The following is a 24,764-nucleotide window of genomic DNA, read 5'->3' on the forward strand; positions in this document are numbered from 1 at the left end:
TACTTGCTTGCCAGATCAGTTTTAATTCAAGCATTAATTGTATGTACTGCTGAATACCGTTTATGTCTGAATACCTGATTGGTGGACCTAGTCCAGACAGAGCACTATTTGGCAGTTTGTAACAACATGGAGACTTATTTGTTGATGCAAACTGCGAGTCTGAATTTCAAACTAGACTCCTACCAGTTAAATAGGCCTGCCATTTAGCAGGCATGCTAGAAGTCTGTCTGAGGCAAACATTTCAGCCTGTTTTTCAAGATTTCCTGTTCCCTTTTTTTACCTTTAGTTATAGATACACCTGTACTTGGCAACAAATATTAGCCAATCCCTTGGGTAGTCACAACAGCGTTCATTTGGTTCCTTCATGGCAGAGGCAGCCTTCTACATCTATGACAATGACTTCAGCTTCATTCTGTTGCTGCCACATGGTCCAAGCTAATGCAGGAGTGACCTTTCCCTGTTAACCTTCTGCAGAAAATCAGATCCACTGTCAGTGTGTGGCATTTCATTGTGGTCATGGAGAGTAGAGGCAAAGGAAAGCCAAGTGATTGGTAGAGACAATGGCTTTGTCTCACTAATAGACCAGAGATACCACTGCATACTAGGAGGAGCAGATAAAGAGAGTGCAGAGAAAGGCAGCTTGAAATGTGAGAGTAGATGGAAATTCTCTTTCCTTCACACATTGACCTCTTGTTGCCTTCTTGCTTGCTTTCTGCCCTAAAAGAAACCAGGCTGGAAAAAAAAAGCAGATGGGAAGCCTTCCTCTTCCTTGATAATTGGCCTTTTCAGACACAAAGATTAAAGCCTGCAGCCACAAGACCATCAGTTCAGCTTGTATTTTTTCCTTGCTCTTTTATTGTGTTTCTCCCTAGATTTTAAATATAGTTTAACTAACAGTCATGTCAGCAAATTAAACCATTGAGTCTCAGTAATTATTGCAATAAATTTGTTCAAAATTAGTGATTACTGCAATCAAAGACCAGTTCCTTAGCCCATTAACAGCCCAAAGCAAAGTGACAATCTGGTTAACTGCTGGTAACAACCTATTTCATGGAGGTTTTTGTTAACATAAATGCTTTAGCATAAATCTGAGGGAGGTAACATAGCTAAATAAATTATTAGCTTAATTCCTGTGAAAACTCATAGGATTAAGTGGGCAAGGAGGGAAAAAAAAAAAAAACAGAATTGTGACTGTAAAGTATTGTTGTTGGTTTTGTTGTGTTGGGTTTTTTAAATGTTAATTATGTAGGAAAAAAATGTTCTGTGCATTTTCCTTTGTGGTTGAGACTTCCCCCCCACAGAATTACTTGTGTGCCAGAGCTGAAATGCTGTGCCTGTATCTTGGTTTGCCCCATCTTATATTTGAGCCCAAAGATTAAGTGAACCGGTGGTTTAAGGTAGCAAAGATTTAACCACACTTTTGAGATAGGTCTGCCAGACTTGCTTGCTTTTGCCTTTGCGAAGCTGTACCAGGGAGAAAGAAGAGCTCCACACACCTCCATGCTCACTTTTCTCTGTGCTCTGTGCCCATGTATGTTCAGGGTTCCCTGTGTAGGACACTCATTTGGAGGCAGAGGGTTTTGTATTTCATAAACTGTGTCTGCTTTGCCTCTCTACAGTGCAGTAACACATGCACGCTTTCTTGGGGCAGTGCTTGCCCTGCTTTGGAAAACTTTCCTCTGGAAAAAGTTCAGAGAAGTATTGTGCTATAGCTATGGTAACTTGTCTGAGTTCCAAAATGCCCTTTGGGGGTAAGAAATCTAACAGATGGGGCTTTGAGTTAGAACTTTTTGGAGGACATGTTGCAGGACCACATGTGCATAGATCAGTCTCCTCAAAAAACTGCCAGTCTCTTCCAAGCTGCTTGCTTTCCTTTGATCTTCTTCAGGCCCCTGTGTTTTCAGAGCAGGACAGCATCTGTACCAGTCCTTCTGTAAGGCAATGTGAATTCTGTGCTCTTTTTATTTCTTCAGTCTGACGATCTTTAATATCAGAAAGCTTCAAATAAGATATTTTTAATTCTGCTTCAGTCCGATTAAAATAGTTTTGAGTAGAAGAGCTGAAGAAGAAGAACCTAAAAAGTGGGGAGCTAGTTTGATTTCACTCTGTGATTTCAAGGATAGGCTTTTTGTATCTCCAAAGGTTTAAGTAGGGGAATGACCAAAGCATTTGCAGATATTGATACTGTTGGTGAAACTATAGAAGAGGCCAGACTGGAATAAGAGAGCACTCCAGAATGAGGATTAAGGAAATTTAGGTTGCCTTCTCCTCTTTCCCTGGTTACTTTAAAGCAAAGTAGATCTATAATTCCTGACACTGACTGAAAGTGCCTGGGAATGAAATATAAATTCTTGTTGACTTAATTAATTACTGAAATTTTAGTCAATAATAATGATAAGTAAATGATTGTGTAGTGCAATATTAGAAGTCTAACAAAAGATTAAAATTCAGGTTATCTTCATTGACTGAGCTAGGACAGTACCTAAAATAAAAATCTATGAGTAGATTAACATGTTAAACAGTCAGTTTGGGGTGTTGAGGTTTGTTGTTTTCTTTCTTGATGGATTTGAGGGGAGAAAAGTCTAGCAGGTTTGTTGATTTCTTTGCTGTGTATCACAGCTGCCATTTCTAGCAAGCTAACAATTTCTGTACATAAAACAGACAATAGATTATCATATTACTGGAGCTTTCATGTCAAAACCACATTCATTTTCTGAATCACGTTCAATTCATCAACCAGTATTTGCTCAAGGGCTTTTTCCAGCTACAATGTATCATTTTAATATAGTGTTGAACATTGGTTTTCGTCTAGAGGTCAAATTATTATTATCTTGTTATTGTTATGGTTATCATTTTGTAGTTGGTATAAATTATTTTGTTGGTTCACATGCCAGGTGCTGTTACATTTTTTGCAAAGGTTGCCTGTGTGTCTCTACCTCTTAAAAAGATGCTTAATGTTGAACACATAAGTAGTCATATTGATGTCAAAGGAACAAACCCCATGCATAAAACTTTCCAGCACTTTGCTGATTCAGAACCTCTATGACCTCTCAAATGAAGACTGACTCAAATTAGCATTTAAATTGGATGCAATTTGTACTAATGCACTGGAGATTGTCCTCCAAAGCAGGAGGTTTCTGTGGCCATTGAAAAAGCAGAGGTAGCTCTTCTGTTTTCACTGCCTCTCCCCTTTTGACTTAGCTCCTAGGACATAGAACTGCAGAACACATTTGATGGTAGAGCTTGGATTAACCAAGGGTCTTGAAATGCAGCTGACTCTTATCTGTGTCCCAGGAGCAGTGGTAGCTCGGTGAAGAAGGTGGCAAAGAAAAGAGAAGAGAAGCTGTTCCCTCCTCCATTATCTCCCCTCTTGGATGAGCCTGTGCACCGGCGGCACAGCAGTGACAACAGCTCCTTCAGCCAAGAGACAAACATCACAAACACCTCTCAGACCAGCAGCTCTTCCTCCTCTGTTTCTAAACACAGAAAGAATGAAAATAAATCTTCTACTAACCCCAAAGGAATCTGTGTAAGTAACCAACCTCACTTGCTGGAAGTGAACAAGACAAAACATACTTAGCTTTGTTCTGTTTACTTTTTTTTCCTCAGTGTCTACTTTTAAATGCTTATGTAGCCCCACTCAAGAGCAGAAAGGAGCGGATCTTTTGTGGGCATACACAACTCTTGCAAGTTCCGTTTTTAGGTCAGGATTAGACATCTACTTTACATTGTGTATCACTCCCTGAAACACCCAGTCCCTGAGCCTTAGATGGGAGCCTTTGCAGCCACCAATTAACTGCAATTCGTCTTAACTCTGTGGCTAGAACACACACATTTTGAAAGTAAAACTTCAATAATTTTATTATGCATCACCTGAATAATTGCCCCAAAATCTCAGCCAGAATTAAGCTCTGTAGTTATGCTGCATATTGCACTCTAAACTAAGCAGGCAATAAGAATCTAACAAAAAGGTACCTGCCCTTAGCATACTCCACATAGAAATACCTTCACTCTGTTTTGCAGGCTCCCAGGTTTCAGCAGTAAGGTTTATTTACACCTAATCTGCATTAATGACATATATAAGCTTTTAGATACCATGTAAATAGGGGGTGTTCACCTAAAAAAAATAAATTAAAAATTCTGTTAAGACCATCTCCTCATCAAATGTTTTCACATAGACAATTCTAGCTTCTTTGCTTTTGACCAGATTCAGATTTTTTTTACTGAAAATACATTAAAAACAGCTAAAACTAGAAGCTGCACAGTAAATTCACTAAAAAATTTCACATCACTTGGTCATCCTCTTTTAGGTTAACAAGGGAAATTTCAGGGGTTTGGTCCATTGTAGAAAACAGTCCTTCCTCTAGCATTTCAAGCATACCAGTCAGTATCAAACTGTATCTTAGCATCACTGTCAAAATTAAAAGACAAGAAGAAAATTCTGCTACAGAGAGGGCCATGCACAGCCCCTTTTTCACTGTTGGCCGCTTTGTGAGAGGTTGTTACTGTGCACTGTAATAGTAAACCTCACAAGTTGCATTGGCTCGTAGGTGACAAATCACTTCACCTTATTCATTCATCCCTGTTGCTTTCTGATATGGTTGTGTCACTTCAAGCTGTGAGAGTAATACACCCGCCTTCAGCTGAAATCAATGGAAAATGAACTGCATATGTCAGCAAATAAACAATGCTATGTAAACATCAGGGCCACTTCCTCTCACTCCCAGCATCTCTAGTCAGATTTATTCCTGGTTTATCTATTAACCTGATACATGAAATATTTGTCTTATAAAACATGTTAGACTTCTTTCCCTAGTTCATTGGTTCATCTGTAATTTAGTTTATCTGGTTGTGGACCTCGCTTGCAAGTTGCAATTGCCTGATTTCAATGCTTCTGGTTTGCTTCTGGTTTTAATCAATGCAAAGTCACAACTCCTGACTTCTGCTTTCCATTCTTCTCTCTGCTGTGTGCAGCAAGGGTGAAGAAACTGTTCCTTGCTGAAATCTGAGCAGACTTTTCAAACACCTTACAGTTAGCTAATAATAATTTAGAAAAAAAAGGTTATATTAGTGTGCTACACCTTAAATGACACTGCATTTACATCCAGCCTTTCTGCATTAGATTTCCCCACCCTTGCTTTAACCAATGTCTCTAGTCAGTAATATTGTGGTATCCAGCCTGACTTCACCTAAGGGTGTGAGTTAATGAGTTCAGGTGAGGGGTCATATTGCCTAATTAACCTGATGGGCTTAAAAGGGATGGAAGGTTTTGTGAAGTAGCCTGGGTGTTGTTGGGTATATGTGAGTGCTACTTTGTACTTTAAGCTTTTGTTTGCTGGGGTTGTGTTTGGGTTTTTTTGCATGTGGCTGGGGTGGGGAGTGTGGATGTGACCACTCCTGTTGCTGGAGGGTGTTTGTGCTATGAAGAGTTAATAGCAGTCCCTTTTTTCTAGGAGGAAGAATCTCACAATACACTAACAGCCAACACCCTTCTTGACACTAGCCATCTAGAATCAGACATCTGGTCTGCAATGCCAACACTTTCCAATGGGAATTCTGAGCCCAGAAGACCCAAAATTACATTTGATGATGTGTAAGTATTATTTGATCTCAGTGCTAGCTGCATGTTATGTAGTTGGGATTTTCCTGCAAGCAGAGCTCCTGGAGAAAGAGTCTTACAGTGCTAGTGCTGGGCACCTGTGTGCTTAGTGCTGCACAAAGGCACACACAGTTTTAATCTTTACAAATGAACTGTTGTCATTGATTAATGAAGACTCTGTTGATAAATCGTGAATGTTGGTTCACAGTAATTCTTCTTCATTTTTTTATTTTAGCTCCTCTGATGGAAACTTCTTCTACTTAATTAGTTTAAAATATTTTTCCTTTTCCTCTGTTCAGCACACATTAATGGGTCCTTTGGGTGGCCAGTTTCTACAGCTAGTTATTTTACATTCTGGTCACCCATTGTATCTTTGCATACAGCAGCTTCAGATTAATATCAGGTTAAGGTTTATAGAGATAAGTGGGTGTATATGTCAAAATTGTTCTTGGAATCAGTCAGCAATTTTCTCAAACATTGTTCCTCCAAATGTATGGAAGCAAAGAGTTGAATTAATTAATTTTGTCTCTTTAGGCTTCACAATGCGGATTATTACATGCAAGAGGCTAAGAAGCTAAAGCATAAAGCAGATGCATTGGTATGTTATCACAGTGGGGATTTTTTTGTCTCTTTCCACTATGGAGCTGGGTGTTAAAAAATTCTGAATGTCATCTAAAGTCTCAGAAAGCAAAAGGAACTCTGCTATTGACTAAGGTATACTTCAGATTGTGTGCCATAAACACAGCATCCACAAGTCAAACCCTGAGCACCATTCCTAGCCTTTAACAAGTCATTCCCTCTGAAAAAAAGAAGCTCCTAACAATAGCTGGTATCTCATCTGAGGAGGAACAACAGTTATGCTGTTTATGGAGGATGTAAGATAGTTGCATGAAAGATGATGTGCTTTTGAAATTTGTTTTCCTATTCACTTTGAGCCTAAAACAAAAGTGTTGAAATACTCTATAACAGAAAGTTAAGAAAGGCAAATCACCCTTCACCCCATTATCATGTGGTGAAACTCTTTAATGATTTTCCATCCAATTGTTAAAAATTTGCAACAATTGATTTTTAAATAGTATATTCATTTTTATTGCATGCTTTGAGGCTGATAAATAAAGACTCAAAACACTTCTTCCCCCCAAAACACTTCCAATGAGGTGGTTCAGTGCTGGGAAAGCTTTTTCTCTCACTTTAGCCCAGCTACAATTCCAGTAAGACTGATGCAGCCTTGCCAAGTGTTTTGATTTTGATAAACCTACTTAATCTGACAGATTATACTGTATCATAGTTTGTTCAATCCAAGCTATTGCTAGCCCTAAGGCACCTTTAATAGCTCCTTGTTTCCTAGGCAGGGACTCTACACAGAGTACAGAACAGCAGTTCATTGAGGCAGGGTTAGTGGGACTTGGCTCCTCTATTTATTTAAGCTGTCTAAAATGGGGTGTGGCTGTTCACTTTGCCCCTCAAAATCACATCTGAAAAATAACTGGGTGATTATTCACCTTTCACTTTATTATTTATGGGGTTTTATTCATGCATATTGTATCACTCCACATCAGAGATTTTGTGCTTGGAAATAAGTGTTTGTCCAAAAAAAAAAAAAAAAGCCCAAAATATTTGCATGCTATGTTTTTTAAAAAATGTATAAAAAATCGGTTTTCCCCTGTGCTGTCAGTAAGCTGAAGGAAAGGTGACATGTCAAGCTGTCTACTTCAGCTCCTCAAGCTCCCTTTAGACTTGGGGCACAGTGTTACCAGGTGTTTTCTGTGAAAGGTGGGTGCAGGCTTTTGGCAACCTGCCACGGGTGTCAGTAAGGCAGTAGCTGTCCCTCCTGACCTGCCCAGTTCCAGGAGGTGACCCGCACTGCTTCCTGCAGCCCAGCTCAGCAGAGCACAGAGCCCTGGCATCTGCTGGTGGGAAGGGCTGGCAGCAGCAGACTGACACCACCTCCCACAGCCACTTGACCTTTAAAGAAAATACATGTGGTTCTGGCACGGGGACGCCTGCTCCACACTGGCAAATATTTACCAGGCTCAGGCTCCTGATGATCTCAACGTGCTATGTGAGCCCACTTTCCTCCACAGCCTGATTCACTCAGAAAGTGTTGACCTGTCTCCTTTTCTCTTACCTTTGACTGTCCCCTGCGGAATCAGGAGTGTTTCTCAAGCAGAACTAAGAGGAACAGGCACAGCACATCATGCTGTTGCCTGCAGGCAGGCCTTGCCTGTCACATGCAGTTTGGCACCCCGAGTGCTCTTGTGGGAATGTGAGGCCATCCACTAGGACACAACTTGTTGGCAGACATAAATACCCGTGAACAAAGTATCTGCTTTTTCTTTCTGCTATTTAGGTCTCAACTTTTTTTTCCCACCCAATACAGCTGCACACAAATTATCTCCATGTTACACATTTGCTGTGCAATCCCATAGTATTAGTTGTCCTGTGGAAACAATTGCTTCTGGTTCCTCGGTGCTGACATGACAAAGCACACACAGCACTGAAAGATGTGTTGCAGTTGCTAGAAAGATAATGCATATGACCTCAAAATGTGTCAGCAAATGTTAATGAGATTTGTGGTAATGCTGTTTGTGAGCTTGTACGGAAAATCGATTTCTGGTGAAGGGCAGGGCGTTCTGCATCTTATGGGAGCAAGCCCAGGAAAACCCATCCTGGGACAGCAGTAAGGAATCTGCTCATTTGGATGGGCTGCTGCAGTGGAAGCATATGGAAGAGATCTTGGAGACCCTGCTGTACTCATGACTGAGCTGGAGTAATTCCACCAGTCAGCGTGGAGCGAAGGGCAGGATTGAATCCCATTTCTGGCTCAAACTGTGTGCCTGCACTAAATCTGCTTGCAGCTTTATTCCTTTTTTTTTTCATAACACAAAAAGTTATCTTTGGAAGACTTGAAGCAAGGAGTTTGAAGAACATGCTGAGAAGTGGCCATTGGAATAGAGAGAAAACATTTGAAAATACTTCCCCTGTTGTGATCATTCAGGTCATACCTGTTGATTATACAAAGGCTTTGTATGTTATCAATGCACAGGTACAGAACTTGAAATTAAGGGCATGTAGAGGGAACTGGTTATAAGGATTGCTTACATGTAGCAACAAAGGCAAATACACAGTTACCTTGACCCAATACTAGATGTTCTGCTTAGTATGTTGCTAGGGTAGGCTTCCAGTTTGTGAATGGCAAACATAAGCAGATGCATCAAAAATATTTTGATAGAGACATGCAAAGAAATTTTTCAAAAATATTTTTATAGAGACATGCAAAGAAATTTTTAAATTATTTCAAGTACATTAGATCTTATATCAAACGTCACATTAGTAGAATTCTTACATCCAGCTATCAAAAATTGAAAATGTTAAATACTGTTATAAAATACTTACTATAAAAGTGTCATATATAGTATTCATTACACATAAAATAAGAAATCAGTATGTCTAAGTCAGTTTAATCACAACCATTAAGAGAGCTAAAACCTTTTGCAATAAAATCCTGATAAAATAAAATATTTAGCAGTGCTATATTTTTTCCTTTTTTTTTCTGCTCTTTCAGTCATCACCTAAGTGATGAGATTTTTTTTTTTGGTCAACAGTTAACACAGAATGTGACATCTGACAAATGGCCTGGAGTTGTTACTTAACCCTTGCATAGTGACATTCAAATTCAGTTCATATATCGAGGAACAATATGGATTTGTTCAAATGAGCTCAGTGTCCCTCATTGCCTGGGTAAATCCATAAATCTGGTATCTAAAAATGGACATACAGTGACTTTCCTTTATGGAGCATCTGGCTTGATACTACCTGAAAAGATTTGATAAAAACCTAGAACCTGCCTTAATGACTGTATGAATTAATTCTTAACTATCAGCGTCACTTTGCTTTCATCCTAATGCTCATATTGCTTTGTATGATGATCTGTCTACCTAGAAATTAGAGCTGAAGGATTTTCTTGACGGTGTCATTCCTCTTTCAGCTGGAGAAGTTTGGCAAAGCAGTGAATTATGCTGATGCTGCCCTCTCCTTCATCGAGTGTGGGAATGCTATGGAGCGAGATCCTTTAGAAGCTAAATCTCCATACACCATGTACTCAGAGACTGTGGAACTCATCAGGTTAATGTCCTTTCTGTGATCATTTTCATAATCTCATTTCAGTCATAATTAGAACCTGCTATGTTTTAAAAAATACCATTTCAACGTATTAATGATTTGTCCAAGGCATCTTCATCTCAGAAGTCATCATAATTAGTTCTTGCCATTTTATTAATGTCATGGAAAATTTATAATTGATGGACACTGCTTTTATAAATTATCCCCTTTAGAGGTTATAATGCGAGGTTATAATTTGCAATATTCATAAAATTAAAATTGAAATGTAGTGGGTGGAAGTAAAGTATAGTAATTTCACTGTTTGGCAATGACACTTGTCTTTTAAAAGGTGTAGTTTTATAATTCAAAACATTAAGTGAGTCTATCAGGATTTCTATTACAAACCCTGTTTTTAGAGGTTTATAACTTGGCTGTTGAAAAAAAAACCAGTGAAACTTGGCACAGATCATAGGCAGAGAGGAAGCTTTCCATGTATATTGCATTTAAAAAAGTATAATTCTTAATATTAAAGAAATGTGAACCAGCTGAATTAGGTTTAATACAGTTTTGTAGACTTGTAGGCTACAATATGGATGAGAGCACCTTTACTTACTAATAAAATGTCTGAATTATTATTTTAAAATCCACTACTGTTTCCTATAACTATTCCATAGTGTTGGCTCTGTAGCAATAATGGTCTCCTGAGAAACTAAGGGCTTGTTTGCTTTACTTGCACAAATTATCAGAGTGAAATCAAGTAGGATTAAATCTTACCTGTAAGTAGAACAGGATTTTTCCTCTTCACTGTGATGCAGCTTTGCTTTCCCCAGTGTATGCTGGGAATAACACCATTAATGTCAGTGTAATTACTGGCAGTTTACACAAGAGAAAGTAAAGGAGGCAAATCACACCCTAAATGTTTGGTTTTCAATATGATAAAGGTGGGTTTTTTTGTAACGTGCAGGATTTTAACATGCCAGATTAGCTATTTGGGACTGCCAAAAATAATGCATGTTTTACATTTTTAATGAGTAGGTATTTACATAATACAACTTATCAAATCTTTAGAAGTTCTTAGTCTCAGGTAAATTATATGCCTGTTAAATATTTAAAAACATGGGTTTACATTCTACACTTCATAAAAAAGAAAATCTAAAGAGATTAGTCAACAAAAAAGTTATGTTCACTCAACACTTAAAATCCAAGTTAAGCCCTCGAGAGCAGAGGGCTTGAGAAAAGGAGCTGATTACCTCTGCCCCATGGTGCTGAACCTCTTCCTGCACTGACAATGGCCCGTTCAGTACTTTGTGTCCTGTGATACACAATTACAGTTGTAGGGCAGGATACATTGTAGCTAAGGAAATATTCTTTAAAGAAACGAGGGCTTCTTTAAAGGAGCCCACATTTATTTTTATTTCTCAAGACAAGCACATGGACAGTTGAAAGTCCCTTTTAATTGCTGTCAGTGGTCAGGCAGGGAAGAAAGGGGATTGCCCAGGTGAGCAGCAGGCTGGTACAGGTTCAGTAAAATCCATGATCAAACAGACAATTCTTGTGGGCTACAGAGGGTGCTGAATGCACAAACTAACTCTGCAGCTAAGTACACACACTTTCTCAGTGTGGCTCCTAATGTTAACAAAGATTTTTATTGTGAGGTAAGAAATAGAAGGAGATTTTTCTCACTTTTACTCCTCCCTTCATCAGAGGCACCATCTTCCCCTTCTGCATTAGCTGTGTCTGTCCTGAGTATCTGCATCAGACACCTATTTGTGAGAGCAAGTGGAGTATCAAAGACACGGGGAATATCAGATCTGACTGTCAAAGATGTTTTCAGTTGATGGTAATGGTAAAATCCCTAATGTAACACTGAGCCGTGAATCTGGTTTTGATCAGATTTATTCAGTGGGACTGGAACAACAGTACCAAAGAGTAGGCGAGGCAGGACATGGAGGAAGCACATCAGGAGTGTGCTCCAGCTGAGGGCTGAGGATGGGGGTGGTGGGAGGGAGGAAGGCAGAGGGAGAGCAGCACTGCCTGCCTGCACTCCATTACCTCCTTGTAAATGAGAACTCATCAAGACTGCCTGGATACCTTAAAACTTTCTTACGCAACGCTGAACCCTATTACTTATTCTAACACAAGTACCTGTGAAATTGCATTAGGGCTCAGAACAATGATTTTATGCGATGAATTGATTTTCAGGAGACTAAATGCATGGAATGGAGTGTGCTCAGTTAAAGGAAAAAAAAAAGAAAAAATAGAGAGGAGGTAGGAATACTCGATCTTTGATCATCCAAATGCTGGACAGCAGCAATTAAATGGAGTAGGGAGGCCAACTACACAAGGCTCATAAATTAATGGACCCAGGAATTAAAAAAGCTATGAACATGACCTTTATTTTATTTCAAAGAATTTTCTACATACAATATTTCTAAAGCTTTGAAGAAGCATTTACGAGGATTTTGAAGGTATTATTTAAATAGCCCAATTATTTAATAAGCCCAAGGTATTATATGCAAAACTTTATTATATATTACTGTACTTTTCAGTACATACAGGGCCAAGAGCTTATGTTTCCAGCCAACACTCATCACAAATATTTGCAGGACTCAGCCTAGATGGCTGGATATAATATCATGAATATGCCCAAGAATAGTTCACCTCATTGGCCCAGAAAATGGGTTGGTGATTTACTTCAGCCCTCCAGATTTTAAGTGATGCTTTCTGTTGAATTTTACATCGATCTCTTCATTACAGAACAATGTGAATATTAACTGTTGCTGTCAGAGAAGAATATTTATGTATGGCTGTTATTTTTCAGAGTGTCACTAGTATTCCAGGAAACATCTTAACTCTCAATTTCTTCTCACCTTTCTGACAAGGTATGCAATGAGACTCAAGAATTTCACAGGCTCTTCTGCCACAGAAGGGGACAAGAAATTAGCAGTTTTATGGTAAGTCCCATTGCGACAATGAGAGAAGCAGCTAAAATCTTAAGGAGGACTTTAAAAGTACTGAATTACTTAAGCAGCTTAAAGAAGATCATTATTCTTGTTTTCCATTAAACTATTAAAGGATAACTAATGGATTTCTTCAGCAGCTGACTAAACATTTATTCTTCTAATTTATACTGTTATCAAGATGGGATTTTAATGCTTTTGACCATTTTTTTTTTATTTCTCCATTTGCTTATGTTTCAAAATCTAACCTTAGAACAGAAACTACAAAATATAGGTCAGCATTTGGGTTTTTTTACAGTTTATAGGTTTCATTAAGCAATGGCATTAACATAATCCTTTCCTAATTACCACAGCTACCGATGCTTATCACTTCTCTACTTGAGAATGTTTAAACTAAAGAAGGACCATGCTATGAAGTACTCCAGATCTCTGATGGAATATTTTAAGGTAATTTTTATTCTGTTTAATTTACAGATATGAAATGAAATCCATACCAGCACTGAGAGCTCTCACAAGTATAACTGCATGACTTAAAATTCCCACATTTAACCTTTCCTCTGGGAAGTGCAGGCAGGGTGGCTTCCAGGGAGTGAGGACAGAAGTGATTTGGGGGATTTCTGGATTAGTCACTTGATTCAAAGGAACATACTCAACAAGTCTACTAAAATAACATTATTCTCAACACCGTGTAATGTTTATGCAAGTTTCTGAAAAGGAAACGGATTCTTTCAAGATTTCAATGTGCAAGTGATTATGAGCTGACCCCCAATGAACCATAATAAAGCAATTCTTTAGGCTTTAGCTAGTTAAATTTAGATTTTAAATTCAGTGAGATTTGCTGAAGCTTATTGGACACTTGGAGATTTCTCTTTTTATTTCTGTGGAACTTCAAATTGCCTTATCTACATCTTGAAAGTTTGCCTTTACCTTGGATCAAGTGGAGAGCAGCTGATTGTCGTGACTTGGTGATGTTTACCTTGTCAAATGCTGTTTACCCAGTGTAAGAATGACAAGTACTCGCCATTCCTCAATAAAGAGAGAAACAATCTTTCTTCAGCTCTGCCAAGGTTTTGATATTTATGGTTTACTGGTTAATGCTTTTTGAAGCATACATTAATTCTTGTACTTTATTACTATATATTATTCTATAATTATGTAATTATACTGGTGTGTCAGCCCATCAGTCTTTTTTGGTTGCTTTGGGTTTTTTTCAGCCTCTGTAAATTTGTTCCACGCTTTGACATATTAGTACTGCAAACCAATACAACTTTTAACACTGCAGTTTTCATATTTCTATGTAAATGGTGATTAAATGGTCCTTCCTCTATAAAACTCCAGTACTATTATGGTAGCAACCACCACTTGGTCCTGACTTCCCTGAGGTCCTCTGTGTGTGTCTATCTCTGTAACTTCAATAATGTTACTCCTGATCTTCTGCTTAAATTGAGGCTCTTGAAGTCATTAGAAGGGCCTCTGTTGTACTCAGATTTCAATCAGGGGTTGGCACAAGAAATTAAATTAGAACTGGACACATTGATAACCTCAGCATTTTCATTAAATGTATTCCATCCATTTCAGATTTCATCCAGGGTGAATGTAGATTGTCTCTTAAAAAAAAAGGTTATGAGACAAATAATTTTATACACTTTTCCTGCAGAAAGTAACGATTTCTTAAAAAAAGTAGAAGGGGATGGGGGGGTTCTCTCTTCCCTCTAAGCCACTTTACTTTCTCTAGCTGTGCAAATAGGTATAATGAGGAACATATTACTGCTCCCAGTATAAGACCATTTTACTGCATCCACAGACAGAAAATGTCTTTTAATGTAAATGAAAAGAAGAAAAAAATGTAAAACATAATACAATAGACCAATCAGGAATTTAGGCATCGAGATGAAACTTGAGTATTCCAGCTAGTGTTTCTGTGTGTATGCTATGGGCACTGTAACTCAGGGCTGGAAGCAGTGTTGGAGTGTACACAGATTATATGGTCAGGATCTTTTTGTAGTAAAGGCATAGGAGAGGAGAAGAAAGGGAGCTGTTAGCTATGAATTAGTTTTGTATTGCTGCACAGTGTTCTCTGTTCACTAGCAAGAATCCATAATACAAATGGAATAGATTAACTATTTGATTAGAGTTGTATTCAGAATTTTGCACAATTTTAACTATGAAAAGCAGCCCCCTGTTTACAGCAGAGCTGGAGAGGAATTTTTCAGCTAAATTGTTTTTCTTATTTTTCCTCACGAATGCCACTTTGTCCAAATTGAAACCATTTGTGGACAGAACTGGTTCTGATTAATTTCCAATTAAATTTTGATTTATTTTTTTTTGACATTTCAAAACAGAAAATAACCAATTAATCACAAAAGTACTTTTGAAATTTTGAGACAACTGGAGTAAAATATAACTAAAATTATAAATTAAAAAATTTAAAATAGAAATCAAGCTTTTTAAGATGAGCTAAAGTGGCATCCTTTGATGTATTTCACCTAAAAGTTTGAGGACAGTTTTTATGATTTTGAAAATGTGTTGTCAATAGTCACTGGCAAAAGTATTTCAAATATATTCATTGTCAAATAACTACCTTCAGATATAGTCTTATTCTTAATGATCGAGTATTTGTCTCCAGATACTGTCAGGAACAATCCCCAGGCAGTAGAAACTAACATCAAAGCTGTGTCTTCATCCCTGAAGACTTTCCAGAGGTGTTTAGGATCTTACAGATGAGTGGGTGGCAAATACAGACACTACACATACTCTGTCCTGCAGAACAGTCCATTTCATGCTCACAGCTTTCATGAACCACAGTGACACGCTGTGCAGGAACATGCAAGGCCAGTATTGTGGTTTGGGCAGCGTTACTGCTTTGGCAAGTTTAACTGTTTTAAAAGGCAAGAGTGGGATTTTGCTCCCAGAGTTAGACCTTGAGCCATGCCCTGAGCTGCTCTGTGCTCCGCTCAGTCTCTGTGCCTCACATGCAAAATAGCAATTGCAGTAACCGGAAGAATCCTGTAATAATGTCAGTAATACTTTGCAGAGAACTTGTAAAATTTGATTGAATTTTCACTGTGGTTGCTGACTTCTTTGCAAGGGAGCTCAGAGTGATTGTTTTCAGAAAGCACACAAAGATAGCTTCAGCACTGATACTACTGCTTTTTATGGGAACTAAGATGCCACCCAGCCTGAGCAAGACTGGAAAAATCTGAGCTTTATTGTTGCTGGGCAATCTTTTTGTACAGGGTTGTACAAGGTGCTACACAGACGTGAAAGGCAGAATGAGTAAGCAGGTAAGGAAAGTCAATTTGTGCAAATAAAATACATAAAAACAAGGGCATTAAAGCAGATCCTTACTAGAAATTTTATTTCTACTACTCTCTGAATCCCAAACCACTTTCCCTTGCAACTTGGGAGGGATTAATTTCATTAAGGCACCAGCCCAAATTATTTTTGTTTCTTATTAAAAGATTGCAGGTCCCCCTAAAGATAAGAAGTCATTTGCACTCTGAAGAACTTTGTAGAGTAAGTTTCAGTAGTAATTAAACCACTTCTTTGTGAACTACCTCTGCTTTTACTGGAACTTTACTCTTTCATCAAGTGACTTTCAAGCTAGTGGTTGGAACCTGCCCGTCATCCACCAGCCATTTAATTATGAGACTGATGTGCAGAGCTATTCTGCTACATGCACTGTAGCTCTTGCAAGAGAACAGGGAGTGTTGAGCCTTGTGTCATCAGTATTCATGTGTGTGTGACATCTTTATTTATCCTTTTGTTTTGTACTTGCAGAATTCTTCAAAAGCCTCACAGGCCCCCTCACCTTGGGGCGGCAATGGAAAGTGAGTATTTTCTGCTGATTACTTCTGTCTGGGAACAAGTGGTTCTAAGATGGGGGGGAAATGTTTTGGTGCCACTAAAGGCAAAGGACAGGCCATAACTTAGTGGTTTGGGAGCTACAGGTATGTTTCAAATATGTAGCAGGTAAAAATGCTCTTCTGGGCTACAGAACTGGTCTTAGGGCTGCCAGGTACCCATGTGAGCCATCGAGTGTGGGTGGAAGGAAGAGCTGAAACACCTTATCTTTGTGCAAAGTCCTCAAAAGTCTAAAATCAGCCATGGTGCGTCTGTGCTGAATTCTTTGACAGTTTGTTTTGTAAGCCAAATGAAGGCCATAAAAATATCTGTTAATTAGCAAGCAAGTACCATGTCATTTCAGGAAGCCAAAGTAAAGTTAACCTTCATTGCAATGATTTTTCAATGATTCGTTCAGTAATGAAGGACCAATGAATATTTTATTGATATATGGTAAGTGCTGTTAAATGAAACTGAAGGCATAATAGTGGTGAAAATGTGAAGGCACTTAGTCAACCAATTATCAGTGGCTTTATTCTAACATTAAAACACCCTTGCTGAGATATGAAGTCAGGGTAATGCAGCTATGATCTGCTGTCCTGCTCGTTTCTCCTGGCCATGCATACAGATACAGTAAAACTAAGGAGAAGGACTTTACCTTTCTTTCCTTATTTATTTGACTTTGCTGAATTCTAGATGAAAACAATTATTTTTAGTGGTTCATAAGAATAAATTACTGCTAGACACTCCAAGGAAACTAAGTAATAAAACTGTCAAAGGTGTTGAAGTTTAGCACACAAAGAATTGAAGTTTTCAAACAGATTTTGTTCTGAATCACTCCAAAACCAAAAAAAATCCAACATTTTGCTCAAAGGAAAATATTGGCATAGATAATGCAAATGTTTTGGGATAGATAGATATACACACACTCCCAATACACAAGATTATTCTCAATATGGTTGTATATAGATATTTAAGTATAGATTGTGACACAAACCGAAGTGATGAAATAAAAAAAATCACTTAAAGAAAAACAAAAAGGTATTTTAACATTGGAAGAGCAACTACTAAATTAAATTATTCGATATGGTCCAGTTTTTCAAGGCATTTATATGTCAATGAAACTTCGTATTGCAATAAAAATGCAGTAAGGTTTACATAAAGTTTTAGTACTGAAATAGACCACTGGAGCATTACACGTCATTTGTTCCTTAAAAAGTGACTTATACCTAAAAAGTTGATGGAGCAGAAGTTATCCTTTTATTCCTGTCCTATAATAGACCCCCAGGAAGTGTGTGCTCTGCAGGTGATGATTTCTCCCTTGCTATTTAAAGGAGCTGATTAGTACCCAGGATTTAGGATCAGTCGGTTTTGACTGGAGGAGAAAATTCTTGCCACATGGTAGGCAGCAGTAACCCAGCATTCAGGTCAGCATCACTTCTAACATAACACCCAGCTGGTCAGTCTCTTCCCACTACTTTTGGAGATAAGGAAGCAAAGCTCTGAAAGTGCACATCTCTGTCTTGTAGTCAGAGAAGGAAGCACTTGACATGTAAGAATAACTGAATGTGACATGGCCTTGTTGTCACAGTGTTACTCTGACACCTGTGACCTAGGATACAAAGACCACAGTCCACACTCAGGTCTTCTGTCCGGAGTCTCAGAAGAAAAGCTCTCCAGCTGGCTCAGCATTGCTATGTATCTCAGGTGTCTCTTGACCCAAGGATGGTCACGGGCCTGGTGCTGCCACTGGCAGCATGTGCCTTCCCCAGGGCTACTCTGTCTACAGTTTCCCCTTATTCCTCTGCAAATTTGTGCTGGATGGGAAGAGAAGTCGCACACTACAGAGGAGACACCAAACACCATCAGCGTATGGCACTACTGGAGATGGATCACAGCCTCGTTCAGAGTGAGGAGACAGCAGGGTATTCTTCAATATTTTTTTTTAACAAAGTAAAACTTTTCCAGTGCCATGAAGTGTATTCTGCTTGGGATCTCAAACCATCAAAAATCTCAGCTTGGTTTACTGGAATTTCTGGCCACTTTTGTTTGAAAGGGTTGTGAACCTTGACAAAGTTGGCCTGTGTTCCAGGCTGGCAATGAAACAAATTTTCCCTGGTTTCATTACAGAAATGTTTCCCACCTCTAGCGACAGAAAGCACAAAATAGAGGGATTTAATAGACTCACCACAGTAATAATGGCTGTGCACAACAGGGTAAATCCAATGAACAATGTGCTTTATTTGGTAGAAGTGCGTCAGCTTCTTGTAAGTGGCTCTAACAAAATACTCCTGATCTCCTCAGATACTTATGATTTTTAACTGCTTCCAGACCTAATCTAGTATAGTTCAGCTCTTCTGTGCATTAAAGACACTGTGGCATATCAAGTAACCAGGATGTTTAAAGACTTTAAAATAAAACATTTGTGCCATAGGACGTGTTTAAACCGTAACACATAAGCTGTGTAAAAAGCTACTAGCTGCTAAATTAATGTGGCCTCTACCTCTGGAAAAAGAATATATCACAGGAGCCTGTTGTTGAGCACAGGTAGTATCAGGGCACTGCTGGAAAATCCGCAGCAAAAGCTGTTGCCATAAACACCTTCCAGCCCAAGGCTGTGTCGTGGTGGCAGCCTGTCCTACAGCACCTGCAAGGTGTCAGCACAGCAGGTCTGTGCCCACACTTCATGTTCAGGACCATTGACGGTGGCTTGTAAAGCCAAGAGGAAGAGCCTTTCTATCCTGGGGTTTGGATCAGGCCCATAATCAGTCTGAGTGAGCTTGATGCTGTTGCACAGCATGAAGCATCAGTGGCTGCCTGTCAAGGGCGGGTTTGCAACATCCCCATCCAGAGAGTTTTGGTGTCTTTGCTTCATGCAGAGAGCGCCGGGAGCGCCTCAGCCCTGCGTTTCAAGTGTGTTCCACAGCAAATTGAATGCATTTGTTTAGGTAAGTGGTTCCAAATGGGGGCAAAAGAAGAAATTTTTGGAACCCTTAATCGTGCTCACTGAAACAAATTTTCAAAGAGAATAGCTGTATGTGAGTGTTCAGCACTGCACAGCTCTAAACATGAGCCTGCTGTGCTGACCTCTGCACTGCCTGCAGCCAGGAGGTGATTCCTAATTGCTGGTGTTAGAATTAAAGGAAAATCTATATTAGAACATTAGTGCTGCACTAAGTAGGTAAGTTAAAACACTGCTCTCTACAAAACTGTGCGGATAAACTGGAGGCAATTAGAAACAAATCTCCATAGCCAGTCTTGAAGAATCCTACAGAGATATTCATAATCCTACAGTACCCTCAGCTCCTAATACTACTCTGCAGGGTGCTTTTAAGACTTGCACTTTACTTATTGTGGTGACTGTATTTGCAGCAAACTGTCATTGTGGTTTCCACAAAATGCTTTGATAATAAGCCAATATTGCATATTGAGTGTTTTCTAACTGCCATTGCAGCTTCTGGCAGCAGGTAGAAAAATCATTACAGCTATGAGATACTTCTTTATCTGAAAGATTGCTCTATTTTTATGATAGTTGTTTTGTTTTTTTTAAATAACAGGTTCATTTGTAGGGAGAATTAAATCCCTTTTTATTTTCAGTCATTCACAGTTTATAAGCTCTCCTTTCTCACTAAACCAGGAGATAATACTGCACATTTTCCCCTGACTGGGGTGCGGAGTTAATTTTTCAAGTGTATTTAGGATGGCAACAAAGTGGTGTGTGTAAGAGGGACTCACTCTCCCTTTACCTCTTGCAGGAGCACAGAAACACCATCACCCATGTCCCTGAGCCCATCTCCCATCAGTTCTGCTGGAAGCAGCGTGGGCACCACCAGCTCCTCCTCGGCGGGGACCATCACCATCCCTCAGCGCATCCACCACATGGCTGCCAGCCACGTCAACATCACCAACAACGTCCTGCGGAGCTACGAGCACTGGGACATGGCTGACAAGCTGACTAAGGAGAACAAAGGTGCCCACTCGGCTTCTTCCTTGTCCCCTTTGACTCATCAGCTTTAGCTTTCTTTCTGTTCTCGTAGGCATTGTTGGGCATTTGACCCAGAACCGCCGTATCTAAGAGCACAACTGTGACAGCTTGAGCAAGCAGACCAAATCTGCTTGCTGGCCACTGTAGCCAAAGCCTATATTCTCTTGTCAAGCACAGAGGGGGGAGTGTAACCACTCTGAACATGAGGTTATCAGAGCAGCTGGCAAATAATTTAGTGAACATGAGCCCCAAGTGATGAGAGCTTTTGAGTCTGTGAATTCGTTCACAGTTTCAGTTTCTCATAGAGCACTGAGGTTATTTTCATACTGCTCTGTCAACTGGTTTAAGACTATTAAAATGCTAGCTAGCATTATAAGCAAACAGTAGATGTTGTGTTTATGCAGGGAGTACGATTAGGAGATGTCCACTGAAAGCCATGACCTTGACTCTTCTATGATTGGATTTCAAATCTGCTTGTTTATTCCTAACAACAGCATGTCAGTCTTTACCGCAGTCGTTTCAAAGGAGTTTTGGCAAGCAGTTTGTGACTGGGTTATATTGTGTATAGTGGAGTGGCTGAGATGTAACTAAAGGACAAATTTGGCCTTTTGTTGGCCAGCTGTGAACTGCCCCATGATAATGTAATTATTCAGATTCCAGCTTTGGGCTTACACAAATCATTAACAAAACTCTCTTTGACACCAGAGGTGCAGAGCCTAACTGGGAAATACGCTCATCGTGAATTGGCTCATTCTCTTAAATTATACTGAGATTTCAGATGGCTGACTCTTCCTGACAAATGTGCTCACTGTATGCAGTTTGATCTTACTCCCATTAATGTCAGTGGCAAATTTCCACTGATTTAGAGAAGCTAAGCTTGAGATTTATAGAGTTTTATGTCTGAATGGTGGGTCGTAATGATCTATCCCTGGATGAGGAACAATAATAGAAGTTCTGTCCAGTCCTCCCCTCTGCTTCTTGTCTTTGTTCACATTGGTTAATTTAGTAGCACTGCAGTCATTTTGGATTTTTTCCATAGCTGCATCCATTTTCACAAAATGTGAAACTGATTCCCTGTCAAATGCACTGCAGAATGTTACAGCAGGAATGCAGAAGGATGCTCTGATAGGAGAAAGAGATGGCGATAATCTTGTAATTAGCCCTGTGTGTTGTGGAGTTGTTAAATGTTCTACTTGGTATTGAATCAAAATAGCTCAGGCAGTCAGCCAGCAGACAGAAAATGTACCCAGGCACTGCTGTTATCAGTCCTAGAGCTTGATGAGAAAAAACCTGCTGACTCTCTTACTGCATTTTTTTCCCCCTACACTCTTCATTGTTCTCATTTTGATTTACGATCAAATAAACCCAGTTCTGCAAAGCCATATAGGAATAATCTTTATTCAGATGAGCAGTCCCTTTGACTTGAGTGGGACTGGATGCATGAATAAGGGTTTCTCACAGGAGGGAGACATCTAAAGTTGTGCCCTGTTCTTCCATATCTTGTTTCACAAACTGGAGCTCTGTTACAGGGAATGGAAAGTTCAAGTTACTTCAAATTTCATAAACGGTTGGAGAGAGATCAGAGTTTCATACATGCTGTAGTGTGTCTGTCTTTATGTTTTGTCTGGAAAAACATCTAATTTCTAATTAAATACTCAATTTGAAGTTGCATGCTTGAGAACAATTAACCTGCAATCCGAAAAATGAATGGCATCACAAAGGAAATATATAAGAGCTGTGGTGCTCTGCAGGTCTTTGTCATATCTTTGTCTGTAAATTGATTCCATTTACAGAAGGATATATTTAAGATGCTTTGACATGAGAAATGTTAGAATGTTTCATGAAACCTAGCTCTAATTATTTTAGTAGTTGTCACCTGCAACTCTTAAATCATTCATAACACCTGTATCTTGCTAGCTGGGACAGGACCCTTGTTCCCCACAGCTGTTTCTAATCCACCTTTGCCAGCTCAACCGGCCCTTGCAGTGCCAGAGCTCTGCCATGTGCACTGTGAGTTCAAAAATGCTCCATGGCAGCAAACAGGACAGGTCCAAACCCCAGCCTCTGCCTTGAATCCCAGGTAAAGGGCAGATCTCTTGGCCTCTCTCTCTCAGGGGTTTGGGCAGTCAGTTAATCATAAAAAACTGAATTTTCTTTTTCCCCTCTTGAAATAAGAATGGTCTCAACAAAAAAAAAAAACCCAAACAAACACAAACCCACAAGTAAACATGTGTTTAGGATAAAAATGCATTTTCTTTTTTTAAAAAAAGCACAACTAAACAAACAAACAAAACCAGATCCAGTCACTTTTTCTTTTTTTTTTTTTTTTTTCTTTTTTGTGTGTGATCGATCCCATTGTTCCTGTGGTCTTCTGAATCACAGTTCTTGCCCAAGAACTTGTCCCTGATGAGCTAATAGAGATGGTCATAAAAATGCGGCCCCATCCTTGTAGTGTCTAATAGCCTTTACCTCTGGGTCTTGCTGCTGTCATAGATGTTTCTTAGGTCATGCTCATGCAGACACGAGAGATTTCTTCCACGTTGTAGGAGCTGTGCAGTCTCCCCTTCTCCACGGCTGTCAGCTTAGGTTCTGTGCTCCTGTAAGTATGCCTGCACACTCCCAGTTTGAACTTGACTGATGTCCAGCTGGCTCAGAGCAGGAGACAGAAGCCCTTCTTGTCAGCCTGACAAAAGATGTGCCATTAAAATGAAAAGGCACAGCAAGAGGGAGAACAGCAGAGCTGTGACCTGCCAAGCTGATCTGGTTTGAAAAGGAAGGCGGGAACACGCTGCCACGTACCCCTGGTTGAATTGCCCCTGGTCAGTAGAGTTTAGAGTGTGTGGGAGAATAGAGGGAGTTTGTCATAAATTCTGCACCTAGCAGGCCAGGCTAAACTGAAGACTTCCCAAATCCAACCCATAGGCTGATTTGTTTTGGATCACCTAGAGAGTTGTTCACTATTTATGGCATCAAACTCTCAGCTGACTTTAAAATATCAGATAATTTTTTAAAGCTTCCAAAGATAGTAGCATTTTTCTCTACAGCAGAAAACTCTCAGCTCTGTAGTGACAAAGGTCAGTTCACATATAAATTTCATAAGTGGCTTCAGTGGTTGTAGCACTGAAATAAGGCTCTAAGGTGAATTCTCAGTGTTTAACACAACTATTATTTAGTTGAGCCTAGAATGAGATCACTAGAATGCAAGTGAGACACTGCATTATTTCACTTCTAAACGTATTGATTTCACACTGGAGGAGGGGAATGGCAGACAGAGGAAAGGAAGATTAGAAGTAACTGCTGCCTGCAGCACCCTAAAGCAACTGGTGATAGCCCTAAGCTTTTGTTATGCTTGCCTCCAGCCAAATCACTTTATGCTGTGATACTGCTGCAGCTCCCAAGCTGGCCAGGGTCAGGCTGTCAGTACTTGGATAGAAGACCTCAAAACAGTACTTACTTGCTGAAGAAAGTGCTGATAATGATTTTGTACCCAGCACCTGCTCTCCGCAGCCAATGCAGCACCCGCTGACTGAGCACCGCGCGCTGGGCTTTAGATAGGGTAAGAATGCAAGGGCTCAGCCACCAGTTATTGTGGCTGTTGGTTGTTATCTGAGCTCTGAGGGGTTTTTAACTGAGAGTGGGCTCCCATTTGCCTAAATATAGTATGTGTTGTATATGTGGGAATGCCTGTGCCCCAGTGAGCTAAAAAACAAGCTATGGCAGAATAGAGGACACAATCCAGTCACCCATAGAAAGCAGTTAGGAAAGGTCTGTTGGCCCTAACAGGATTAGTCTTTCACCCAGAGATCATCTAACACATGGCATAAAGTAAACTGGTGTGTGGCTTCCAATCTATGGCTCTCTGTTTAGTGACCTCCTATTAACCCTTTCCAGCACCAAATCCCAGTGGCCTTACCTATCTTTTCTTTCCCGTCATAGGTTCCTGTCTCCTACGAGCTCTTTGCCTGCTGTGCTCCCTCTGTCTGCTTCCTTCTTCTCCCCCACCCTACACACATCTTCTGGGGCCTGTAGCTGCAGCAGGATAAGCAAAGGGCCAAAACTGATGCAAAGGCAGTTACAGAAACTAAAGGGTGGGGAAAAGAGCAAGAAAGGTGTTCTGCAAGACCCAGAGTAGCTCTTCATGCCCAGAAGAGGCTACAGCTGGAAAAGGAAATGCCACAGTTTGTTGCCAGCTATTTAAATCATGCAGTTAGCAAACATAGGCTTGAAAAACTGAAAGTGAAGATCATCAGAGCTAAAGGAAGACTCGTGGCAACCA

At 39.7% G+C, this 24,764-nt stretch overlaps 1 protein-coding gene across 4 annotated transcripts in view; it reads left to right on the plus strand.

The window, feature by feature from the left end:
• The window catches only part of AFF2 (ALF transcription elongation factor 2), a 334,526-nt gene that overhangs the window by 300,071 nt on the left and 9,691 nt on the right, over positions 1–24,764 (plus strand). For 3 of the 4 annotated variants that reach the window (XM_051630068.1, XM_051630069.1, XM_051630070.1), the window contains exons 13-21: positions 3,295–3,529; positions 5,454–5,593; positions 6,134–6,197; positions 9,588–9,724; positions 12,583–12,654; positions 13,014–13,107; positions 15,897–15,944; positions 16,441–16,490; positions 20,259–20,473. In XM_051630068.1, the coding sequence (XP_051486028.1) occupies positions 3,295–3,529; positions 5,454–5,593; positions 6,134–6,197; positions 9,588–9,724; positions 12,583–12,654; positions 13,014–13,107; positions 15,897–15,944; positions 16,441–16,490; positions 20,259–20,473 (1,055 nt within the window). The remainder of the gene's footprint in view (positions 1–3,294; positions 3,530–5,453; positions 5,594–6,133; positions 6,198–9,587; positions 9,725–12,582; positions 12,655–13,013; positions 13,108–15,896; positions 15,945–16,440; positions 16,491–20,258; positions 20,474–24,764) is intronic. The other variant, XM_051630071.1, reaches the window with a different exon arrangement.

Source organism: Apus apus, chromosome 12 (assembly GCF_020740795.1).
Source record: "Apus apus isolate bApuApu2 chromosome 12, bApuApu2.pri.cur, whole genome shotgun sequence".
Taxonomy (NCBI): Eukaryota; Metazoa; Chordata; class Aves; order Apodiformes; family Apodidae; genus Apus; species Apus apus.